Raw genomic sequence first — 12,410 nt, 5'->3', positions numbered from 1 at the left:
TTTTATTTTATATTCTATTTCTATTTTATACATATCTTTACTAGTAGTGTATTAGTGTTTTGTTATTTTATTAAACTGTGTTTATCTCAATCCAAGTTTCTCCCTTCCCTTTTGATTCTCTCCCCTGTTTGGGGGATGGAGAGGGGGATGAGTGAGCAGCTATCATGGTTGTATTGGTAGCTTGAGTTAAATCACTACAAGAGGGCAACCCCTCCACCCTTCCTTCCTTGCCTGTCCCTTCCAAACAGCCTGTAGCCATCTATCACTGCACTCCAGTCATGGAATCCATCCCACCACGTTTCAGTAATGGCTACTAGGTTGTAGCCTTCTAGCAGCACTGTGGCTTCCAGTTTCTCCTGTTTGTTGCCTATGCTGCATGCATTGATGTACAGGCACTTCAGCTGGGTTGTTGGCTGTGTCACCTTCTTAATTCCTTTCAAGTATTTCCCTGGTGATTTCCTGTTGGCCTCAATTACCTCAGGAGCCCCTGGCTCATCTCCATAAGACTTCAGGTGTGCTCCAGTGAAGCTAACATGTCTCAGGGCCATTGGCTGAGGGTCCTTGCTAGTACTCCCCCTCTATCCTTGACATCTCTTCCCACAGCTTGTCACGGATGAGCCTGATATTGTCCCCCTCCCCCATCATGTCGATGAGTCCTGCCAGCTCATGTGCCCTTTGAGAAAGGTGAACTCCATCTGATGCCAGCAAACCTGGTGCTGTGCAGGCAGTATTTGGTCCCTCTGATGCACCAGGTCTTCTTCCACCAGCAAAGGAGCTGTTACAGTTGTGAACACTACCATTCCTCAGCGGATTTTTGAGGAACAAAACATTTTTTTTTCCTGGTCTTGGTGATAATATTGCTTATCACCATAATGCACCAAAGTTGCAAGCTGAGCATTTAAGATCTATGAACTATCCATATACAATTAACTCCAGTAACAGACACCATGAAGGAGGCAGAATCAACTTTCAAAAAACTAATTTTAATTAAAAAAAAAATGTTGATCATTAACAAGTTTATAAAACAGTGATTTAGTTACATAAATAAATTGATATCAGTGTATCAAATCTTAATTACTTTCAACTTCATGAGCACGTTTACATGGATGATGAAGTACAACCTTTTTACCTAATATAATAAATAAAATGGAGAGCATGAAATAGTTTTTTAAAACAAAAATACCTACAAACATACCTCTAGCATGTTCTCTAATGAAGGGAACAAGAGACACTGGACAAGTTTTGCACCAAAACATAAAAACTGCTTTAAAAAGCACAAGGATACAGAACCATCAGCTAAAGTAAAGATACTGTAACCAAAGTTGGTATTTAATAATACAATGAATGGTTTGGTAGTTAGATCTCCAGTTTGGTTATTTTAAAGCATTAAGACAAGGCAAGATAGAAGGCTGCTTTTGAGTAATTCAAGAGAAAATAAAATATATTTTAAAATATGAACAGAAAAGTAGAACAGTCATACCTACACAACTTTCTGTCCTTCACAAAGTCAAAATACCTATGCAGAATATATATATAATATATATATTTGTGCACAAAGGTTAGCTTATTATTAGCTCACTGCAAAGGCGTAATGTATCACGTCGATCATTTTGTATTTTGTGTCAAAAAGGATATTTCTTTGAGTTTCCTAGGCTAGGAGGCACAAAGCCTGATTCTGGCATAATGTATTCTTTATGCTAGGGCTTGCTTCTCTGTCTATGTATTTTTTGTTATCCCTCTTTACTGTAGTGCCTGTTACAAGCATGTGTGTATGTGTGCATACATATATATGTATACACAGGTTGTATAAATATATATATGTTTATATAAAATTTCCCCCAATCGGTATCAGTCCAACCATGCAATCAAAAAGGTGGCTCTGCATAGATGCCCAGCATATAGTTCACCACCTGAGCCAACCCTGAAGCAAGGCGCACTTTAGTCCTTCGGATAGGTTTTCTTTTTTGTTTAAAACCAAGCTACTGCAGCTTCAAGTATTTTGCATTACATAGTTTTTTTTTTTAATATAAATTAATTTTATATTTTTTCAATATTCAGACATATACTATAATATATATACAGTACAATAAATGCTCTCAGTCTTTAAAATTTTTTTTGATAAATCCCTGAGAATGTATGTTGACAGTTGCTAAGTTTCACATGCACAAGCATTGTGTGCCATGCTTCTGGATGAACAGCACCGCAAAGCCATGTGGTCAGCCTTTTAACTATTAGTATTTCATTTGTTGGTTTGTTTAAATATGCTGAAATGTAAGGATGCATTACAAAGGAGTAAAGCTTATCACGGGATGGAGGTGTTTTGTTTGTTTTTTAAAGCAATTGCAATATATGTTTGTTTTTGAGACTGTGAACATATACAGAAAGAACAGGAGAGCGATGTGGGCTTTTGCCACTTGACAACATATACTCAGTGTAAACCAAACCTTTTTTATCCTCTCACACAAAACAGAAAAAAAGGAAAAAAATTAAAAACACAAACTTTCACAACATGACAGTTTAGTTTGCAAACTCATTATAACTATACACATATAATATCGGTGTGGCTCTGATTCTTTAAGTTCAAAAGGACACAAAGGCAGGCTCAAGTAAAAACAAACCATCCCTCCCCCTCTTCACGCATTTTCATCAACCAAACCGCTCACGAACCAACATCATCAGTTTCTTTTTGCCTTTGTAGATTTGTTTTAGGTTGTCAATAAACTGTGTAAACTGGATGTGTCCATCATGAGCCATTAAGAAGGTCTCTCGGGCCTTGCTGAGGAACTCTATAAACTCACTATAGTGTCGCGGGCTGATGTGAGTGAGACGCGAATGAGTTGTATTAATGTAGGCTCCGATCGTGGCATCCAAGAGTTGTCTTAAAGGGGCTTTGTCCAGTGACATGAGCTTACCAGAGTTCCTCTTTCCATGAAGTCCCACTATGCCAGGAGTGGTCAGAGTACACCTACGCAAAATATCTGACAGTACCGTTGCACATTTGACACTTTTGACCACCAGAGGTATTATAGCTGCTAGTTCATTTTTCCCAAGGGAGTGGCTGAGCGCACATGCCCACAGAACATCATTAATGGCAGGGTGTGTGTCCTGATTGTAACTCAGGTTGAGATGCGTCATGGCCAAAGTGGTCAGCTTGTAGGCCCGCATGGGGTAACCACGGTGCTCCATGTATCGTGCTATAGTAAAAAGCTGTGAGTAACTCATGCTGGTTGTAGCAGCATCTAGAACAATTTGGTAAGCGGTCTCAAAAGCTATGTGATCCTTTTCACATAAGGTCAGTGCAGAGAGGGCACAGTTCTGAGGATCCTTCATGGCACACTGTAGAGCAAGCGTCCTAGCACTGCCAGCCAGCTTCTCCTGCTGATGGCAGTCTAAATGCAGACGGACAATGGTGCTGTTGGACATCACTGTTGTAGCAACAATACTAGTGGCTTCTGTTGGAGTGAAAAGTGTAAACCAGTTTTGCATGATACTATCCAGTGCATAAACACCTGGGAGAGAGAGAAAGGATTAGCCACAACTGATACAACCTAGCCGATACAGACATTCCGCAAGAGATTACATTTTCGAAGTCTAAGAGTTTGCCAATACTTCCAAGGAAATGTGCTTCAGCAAGAAGGGCTAAAACAGATAACATGGCTGGAAAAGGACATTAAAACAAACACTATTGTGCAAACTCTGTAGCAATCACCAAAATGCAGATAGTAACAAAAAAGCCTGCAAAGTAAGCTGTCATTTCCTGGTGTGACAAATGAACTGTTTTACTTGTTATGTAAAACAATTTGTATAACGAGTTCTGGCTCATTTAGTCTCATCACATCACTCAAAAGCAGCCCTCACACTGAACACTTTAAAGGCAATTTTAACTTGTTTTCTCAATGTGCATCTCAAGGTTCAAAAGAATATGAACACATGCTGTCTCATTTAATAGAACACCATGGCATTTAATACTAAGCACACCTTAAAAAAAAAAAGTCCTAACCCTCACCCCCTCCCAATAGGCTTTTCAGGTACATCAAATTCATATGCACCTGAATATCAAGATCCTTGTTAGGGAAATACTTTGAGCAATATGCACTATTGGATGTTTTCTGAAATAGTTATTTCCCTTAGTATCACTTTATTCCTGGCACATATGTGTGGTGGGGGAGGGGAGAAGGGGGAAACAGTGATTAATGGGTTCCATAAATTGAATCTTATAGCCAACTAGAGTGTCTTATAATTGCTAGAGATAGTTTACACACATCTGTAAGCCCACCTAAACCACACTCAGAGGTCCTTTTCTCTGTAGGACTCTGATATTTCCTGTGTATCCCTTTACTCATTCGGCATAGTCAGAAAATACCAAATCTTCATTTAAATAGACATATTCTTTGTTTTATTAACTCAATTAAGTCTCAAGAGTACTTTGCATGACATTAAAGGTTCTATTAGAATATGTAAACTAATTTAAATCGGTATTAAACCCATCATTTTATTTATCAATATGTAACTGCACAAAATAATACCCAGGCGTTAATATCTGCAAGATGGTCTCAGTAATAATTACCCTAGCAAAGATGTAAAAGCAATGAAACGAGAGCATTGTACAAAAATTTGCAGACACAAACCATTTTCTGGCTGAGGGCACACAAAGGCAAGCAGTTAAGTATAAAGAAAAGACTAAACTAATCCAGAGAATAAGCAGCAGCGATCCTGTAAAGTTCTAAAACTCAAGTATCATCTATGTGATACAATCCAACTAAGATGTATGAAAAAGGAGTAAATACAGAAGGGAAGTATACTTTCCAAAAATAATACCTTTAGTGACAATTAAAATCACTCCCTTATCATAGTACTTATATTATCCTCACTACCACAGCTACTGATTTTCCTTTTTTTTCTTTTTTACAGCTACAGTTTTTAATGCTCACATCTTCACTTTCAGATTCTGTATCCTCATCTTGCAGATGGCAAACTGGAATACAGAAGCTAAGGGACATTTCATCAAGACACACAAGAAATTTATGGCAAAGTCCAGCAATGAACATAATGTCCTGCTGAGTGCACTATTCTCCCACTGCTGTCCTCTAAGTATGAGCCTAGTTCTGTTCCCACCTTATTTTCACCTTACATGGTTAAGGATGGGTGCATTACTGTTTGGTTTGCTTTCCAGTGCAGACAAGAGGCCTGCACAATGTCATAGCCACATAACAAAGATGCATTACACTCTAAGCTTGGATTTACCCAGAGGCTTAAAAACCAACCAACCAACCAAAAAAACAAACAACAAGCAATGAGAACCCCTTCATGAGATCTTGTCTGCCATGCAGTGGGAGGTATCCTCAGCATTTCATCCACTTGTTTTCTGGTTCCCCTTACGCACAGCTAACCAGATAGTATTCTCACCAGTCTTTTGGAGACTCACCTTTCAGAGCAAGCAAAGTTGTAGCATAGTGTAACAGCCCATAACCACAAACCTTTTCTCTGCTGCAGCCTCAAACCCAAAACCAGCATGGAGGGGACAAGGGGAAATCTGGGGTATTTCACATGAGGTTATGCACATCCCTACCTTGCAGGGGAAAGAAGTCGCACTGCATTACTCAACTAGCAGCTCGCTTGGCCTGTACCTATTCTATCACATGTTCAAAAACCCACTCATCATTGCCATAATTAATGTCATCTAACCAAAGGAATTGTAAAGATGAACAGAAAGTGGGAGACATTTACGGAGCCTGGGTGTTGACAAACAAGATCAAGCCCTCTAAGCTGCCAAAAAGGCAGGAGTCCTTGAGAAGCATCTCACAACATACCTATTTCTGTTGCACATGTTACCAACCACCTCACCATTTCCCGCCGTCGCCAATTCAGTGTTGACAGTGTCATCCGCATCACCTGTTAAAACAACACAAACAAAATACAAATGAATCCTATTGCAAAACCAAGACAATATACCAACAATTAGGAATTTAAGTTACTCAAATACACTGAGGTTCAAAATGGCAGTCATAGCAATGATTTCTCTCTCTGAACAAGAAGTCCCTGCAAAGTTCATTTGTAAAACCATCAGCATCATAGAAAAAGGACTTTAAACTCTGATTGCAGTGCCCATATTTTACATCACTTGCAGTTATTGCCTATGCTGTTTCCCAAAATGTGGGCAAATATATTTATGCAGTAAAACAAACACTGCATGGAAATTGCACTGAAAGCTTGTTTCAGCTAACTGGACAGACCTCACAGACATCTAGATGAAGAAAGCAAGTAGTTTTCCCCTTACAATATCAGTGATCATACTATGGTATTACTATTTGCAGCAATTAAACAAAGAGTATAATAGGTCAATCAGAGTTTTCAGCAATGATCTTTACATATTAACTCATAAAATGCATTCACAAAACAGCTTGGAGTCAGCAGCATTTGTAAGAGGGTTCTCAACCCATATGCCCCCCCCAATCCTAAGATGACTTCAAAGTGGCATGTAGCCCCCTGTCATATTTGTTACTCCTGCCACCTTCTTTAGTCCTAAGTCGTAGATGGGATAATTAAGAAGATGGAAAGACTGCTGAGGAGCACAAATGCACAGATGATTTTCAAGAAGTCTGGTTATAAACAACCATCAGTGATTTCATGCTGGCCTCCAAACATTCACACCTTGGGAACTTGGTGACTGGTTGTACATCACCCAAAGTTACTGCATAAGGCCAGCTTTGTTGGCCTCAGACATTGTGGTATCATTTCGACTAAATAGCAATTTAAGTGCTAGAAAGCAAATTGATCTGTGAGGAGCAACCCAATATATTTTTAAATATGAAAATATGGCTAGCAAATTATGGAACCAGCCTTTGCTTGAAATCTTTCTGGAAGAAAAAAAGGCATCCCCAAATCAAAATGCTTTGGAGTGCAAGTATCTGTCTTATTCTCTCCATCAAAGAGAAAGAGTCTAGGTGACTTCCTGTATCGCTGCATGCACAAATTGAAGGCTAACACTCTTCCAATATCAAAGATGATGAAAAAAAAAGGTGTGAATGACTACTTCTCTGAGTCTTCTCTGATGACTTCCCTCACTGTGGTGGTCTGTTAAAGGATTATCAGTCACAAGAACCTTCAGCATGCATAGTGGGCATAATAGCAGCTCCAGTGCAGACAGTCCTAACTTGAGAGCAAAAAACAATACTATATCTAGTTTCTTGACCTGGAAAAGTTTCTTGACATGAACTATTCTGGAAATACCTTCCTTTCATTTGATTAAACTGACAAGTTGAGAGCACTAAGAGAGGAGTCCTTTACTGATGATAAAAAACTCACAAGGATTTAAAATAAAGCATCTATTGATGTCTTGACCAAGGAGGAGATGAAGTGAATTTATACTGTAGTCCACGTAGCCAAAAAACTATTTCACAGCACAACACATTCTTGAGCCACCTCTTCCTAAAAGTGAGTTCCGGATCTCCCCAAGTTCTATCCAACATTTGTGCTGTCAACTGAAGAGAGCTTCTCAACAGCTAAGTCTGAAAACGACAAGAAGTCCCAGGGAATTATGAGGTTGGTGCAAAAGTAATCGTAGCTTTTGCATTGTTGAAGTTTTCCGTTTGATATTGGAACACATTCTTAAATAATTGTGGTTATGTTATACATCATTTTAATGCCCTTTTCTCAGCTTATGTTATTTTGCTACAGACTTATTACTTGCTGTTTCTTTTATATTTATTTTAGACCATGGAAATTATGTTAGATAAAAAGCAAATTCGAGCAATTTTCTTATTCAAGTTCAAAATGAGTTGTAAAGCAGTGGAGACAACTCGCAACATCAACAATGCATTTAGTTTGGCCCGGGAACTGCTAAGGACTGTACAGTGCAGTGGCAGTTCAAGAAGTTTTGGAAAGGAGATGAGAGCCTCGAAGATGAGGAGTGTAGTGGCCAGCCATTGGAAGTTGACAACAACCAATTGAGAACAATCATCAAAGCTGATCCTCTTGTAACTACATAAGAGGTTGGCAAAGAACTCCACATAGACCATTCTATGGTTGTTCGGTATTTGAAGCAAATTGGAAAGTGTGCCTCATGAATTGACCGAAAATCGAAAAAATCATTGTTTTGAAGTGTCATCTTGTCTTATTCTACACGACAACAACAAACCATTTCTGGATTGGATTGTGACATGCGACAAAAAGTGTATTGTATACGACAACTGGCGATGACCAGTTCAGTGGTTAGACCGAGAAGAACCTTCAAAGCACTTCCCAAAGCCACACTTGCACCAAAAAGAGGTCATGGTCACTGTTTGATGGTCTGCTGCCACTGATCCACTACAGCTTCCTGAATCCTGGTGAAACCATTACATCTGAGAAGTATGCTCAGCAAATCGATGAGATGCACCAAAAACTGCAATGCCTGCAGCCGGCATTGGTAAACAGAAAGGGTCCAATTCTTCTCCATGACAACACCTGAGCACACGTCACACAACCAATGCTTCAAAAGTGGAATGAAATGGGCTATGAAGTTTTGCCTCATCCGCCATATTCACCTGATTTAAAATTCATGGTCTGAAACTGCAACTACTTTTGCACCAACCTAATACTTTGCTTATCTGAAAGCCAAGCTCTCTTCTACAAAGAATAACCTTGACTTTGTCCTGATGGATTCTTTTTTTAAAAGAATTTCTTATTCTAGAGGAAGAGAAGATCTCACCACCTGTAAGAGATGCAAGAAATGGCCAACCAACCATTAGCTCCTGCATCAATGTGAAACTTCTTTGTCACATACACTGGAAATAGGGTTGCTTATTTACAGGCTTTCAGGGAAAGGACACCACTTGCCAGAAATGCATCAAGTGATCACCTGCACTAACTTCCTCAGCAGTTCTGACAGCAGTACCTGTCTGCATGTGTGCAGTAATACTTGCACTGATGTAGCATACAACAGGCAAATGGAAGAATAGAAACCCCTCCTGTACCTGCAAATTTTACAGTGTCTGTGCCAATAAGGTTCTGAAGGACAGAATACACCTGATATGCTCCATGCCCATTTGGCCACACTTTCCACAGCTAGTTTCAGTGCCTTCCCTCTGCTGAGTCATATAACACATGTTGCCATTGGAAATAGAGAGAAAGAACCTAAGAGTCCATACATTACTCCCAAATCTAGAACAATATAAGAGGTTTTTCTGTCACAGAAATCCCAGTGATAGTTATTAAAAATGTTGGTATCTCCACAGCCCAACCAGTCCACTTGTCATTGTTGTAGCTGTGAGACAGAACAGTATACCTCTGAGGACATTGCTGTTCAGTTTGCCACGTGAGGGGAGAAACAGAGTTTTATAGGGCACATAAATTTCATAAGCAGTCAGTTACTCAATAGCAAATATAGACAATCCAATTGTCATTAGGTTGGGGGGAAAGAGAGAGGAAAGCATCTGCAGACCACTGAAGACAGTGCTGACACTGTAAGGCTTTTACAGGAAAGATGTTCCTGTAGAAATCTATACAGCTGTGAGTTACTACCAGAAAACTGCTATGTATCTTCCTTCTGGAAAGCAAACTAACTTTAAGATTCTTAAAACACCTTAGTAAACTTGGTGCAGACAGTGGACATGTTCTACACTAATTTATTCCAAACACTGGATTTAGGAGAAAGTAAAGGTTCATGATATTTATTTCACTAGATCTTACTGAAGACATTCTGATGACACCATCATCCACACAGGAGTATCCATGAACACAGTGATATCCAAAGTGTGCTGCTACTACTGAATGATACTTGGTGAATGCTTGGTGACATTCAAGTCAATCATAAGTATCTTTCTCAAGTAAACAAACATTTAAGGCAGAAACATACCAAGATGTGAAAAGAAAAGCAGATTTCCACAGCAATCTTGGGAATAAGAAAGGCTAACAAAGCACACAATCTCAGCTTTCTGATTAATGACTTCAGCTTCTAAAAGTCTAGAACAGGCAAATAGTATCTTTCTTTGGCATGAGAAGCAACTGGGATAATATCCTTTCTCCACAAGTCTTTGGAGCTTTGTTTACTGAAGAAAAGTAATGAATGGTTTTCTGATATTTGCATTTTTTTGTTCATTTGTTTGTTTTTCATTGTTTTTAAGAACTCCCTGAAGAGGGATTTGTTTTTGTTGAAATGAACTGTGCAAGGCAATATTACTCCAGATACCTAAAAGCTTAGCTGTCTCCTTTTAGCTTGTAAAGTCTCTCCTAAGAGCCTGAAAACTGATCTGAGGTTCTTGTACATGTCAAGATGAGTCTAATGTAGATGACCATCCCACAGCTTGTGGAGTGCAGGATTTGATGAAAAAGTGAGAGGGCTGTTGTTAGCACAGTTTGCCTTAGAAACAGGTCATTATGGTTGACCTTGGCTTTCACTAGTAATTCAAGAAACACCTACCAAATCTCATTTGAGGGAAAGGAAGGGAAGGATGGGAGGAATGATAAGAAACCCATCAAGGCCATACAAAAGATCTGCAAAAGTGCATTTCTGGCAAGCAGAATAATGTTGCTCTCTAGCCATCCCTACGTATACTCTTGAACCCATTGCATCACTCCACTCTCATACCTGAACAGAGGAGCTGCTCCCAGCTCGAATGGCACAAAGGGACTGCACAGACCCTTGCTTTGTGTTTACCAGTCAACTGCACTTTACATCAGAAAACAGAATCTGAAAATTCCAGATAGATCCCAAAGAGATTATGGTCCTCAGTGACTTAAAGAGCTGTACCGACCAACACAGGGTCAAATTCCTGTCTTCTACTGTAGTAATAATGAATGAGGGAAATACCTGAAGGCCCAACTCCAGAGAAACTTTCAGAAGAGTGATGTCTGGCAAGTTGTCCATGAGTGTTGCTATTTTAAATGCATCCTGGGCAAGTTTGAAGATGTGCGATGAGGAGTGGATATTTTTCTGGATGGATTCTAACACTGTTTCCAGCCTCTGAACATCACCTGCAAGGTGTAAACAGAACAAGCTCCCAAAACATCCAGAGATGCATTATAATTGAGTATGCCATTGCTATGTAATAGTATGATGTTTCAGTTATACACATTTTGGTTTTTATAAACCTTCCATAATTAAATCACTTGAACAAAAGACAGTACAAACTCCTCTAGTGCCTTATGGTGTTAGTGTGGCATATGGCCAAAAGTCATCCTGATTTGTGAATTTTAGAAGTGATTTGTCCACTCCTGGGTTTCACAGTCTATATCGTATGTCAGAAGAACAAAAAGCTGTCTCATCAGCCTCAAATCAAGCTCATCTGTCTACCATCCAGGTAGTTTAACTACTTTGCTAGAAAATTAAGCCAGTTCACTGTTCCCATTTCAAGCTCCTGTCAGACTGTGATTTGGATTCCTAAATACAAGTTTTATAATCTGTTTATTCCATCCAATATTAAAAGCATACATTTAGTTGAGTATGTAACTGACAGCAATGTACCTTTGGCTGCTGTTAGCATGGTTGATGCCAGCTCACACTGCTGGGATTCGATGTGACTTAGAGTGAACCAGCGGGGATACCGATTTGGAACAACTGATGCAATGTGGTGCGAGTGGGACATGTCTCCTGAAGGAGCCATAGATTCCAATACTAGTAACCTGAAATAAGGAAGAAATCATATTTCATTAAATCATTATTATATTGATGTACTCATAAGTAAAACTAAAGCTTCAAGAACACTTGACCTTGTTTATGAAATATGCAGTTTTGAGTATAAAGATATTGGAAAACCACTTCTCAGGGAATCTTAAAAGTCCATTTGCCAAACTTGCTTACATCAGTGGGCTTCTGCAGGAATTCACAGGACAATTAAGCCGGCCATTAATCAAGGCAGCAGAGACTTTCTGCATCATCCGTAGAGTTGAAACTTTTTTTCCCTGCCTTGTTTCAGTCTTTGAACCACAGCCCTCAGGAAGGAAAGTGAAGTAGTTCTCCATCATACTGAGAACATGCAAATATTTTCCAATATTTGGAATATACTTTTTTTACTTGCAACTGCTCAAAGTAAGGGAGAGGGTTATTCAACAAGTCATTTGGATTTTGACCTTGCAATAAATTCAGACATACCAAAAAGGACATTTTACTGCTGAAATACAAACTACTTTTGATAATGTGCATGCGAATATGAAAAAATACTTCCCTTTGGATTTGTGTCAAGAGTCAAATCTCTTCCCTAGTACCATTGAGACACCTCTTTATATAGTCTTATATATGTATAAATAAAATACATATAAATTCTTCAGCTGATTTTTTCCAAGCATGGGGGGAGGAGAGGGAGAAAAAAAAGATGCATTAAGTGGTTTCAACAAACAGGAAAAATCCCAACTACATCATGTTAAAAGGATTATTAGGTTATGAGTAACAGTGAATAGACAAAGAGCATGAAAGGAAGAAGGTGTTTTGGGAA

At 39.1% G+C, this 12,410-nt stretch overlaps 1 protein-coding gene across 1 annotated transcript in view; it reads right to left on the bottom strand.

The window, feature by feature from the left end:
- Positions 1-1,983: 1,983 nt before the first annotated feature.
- LOC136114684 (zinc finger SWIM domain-containing protein 6-like) overlaps positions 1,984-12,410 on the bottom strand; it is a 195,747-nt gene continuing 185,320 nt past the window's right edge. Inside the window, exons 11-14 of the mRNA XM_065860115.2 lie at positions 11,444-11,601; positions 10,790-10,953; positions 5,811-5,892; positions 1,984-3,509 (exon numbers count right to left, since the gene is read on the bottom strand). Of these exons, the coding sequence (XP_065716187.1) occupies positions 2,647-3,509; positions 5,811-5,892; positions 10,790-10,953; positions 11,444-11,601 (1,267 nt within the window). The 3' untranslated portion in view covers positions 1,984-2,646. The remainder of the gene's footprint in view (positions 3,510-5,810; positions 5,893-10,789; positions 10,954-11,443; positions 11,602-12,410) is intronic.

The sequence above is a fragment of the Patagioenas fasciata genome, chromosome W (genome assembly GCF_037038585.1).
Source record: "Patagioenas fasciata isolate bPatFas1 chromosome W, bPatFas1.hap1, whole genome shotgun sequence".
NCBI lineage: Eukaryota > Metazoa > Chordata > Aves > Columbiformes > Columbidae > Patagioenas > Patagioenas fasciata.
The sequence above is the reverse complement of the archived record's forward strand: the minus strand, read 5'-3'. Positions and strand labels throughout refer to the sequence as shown.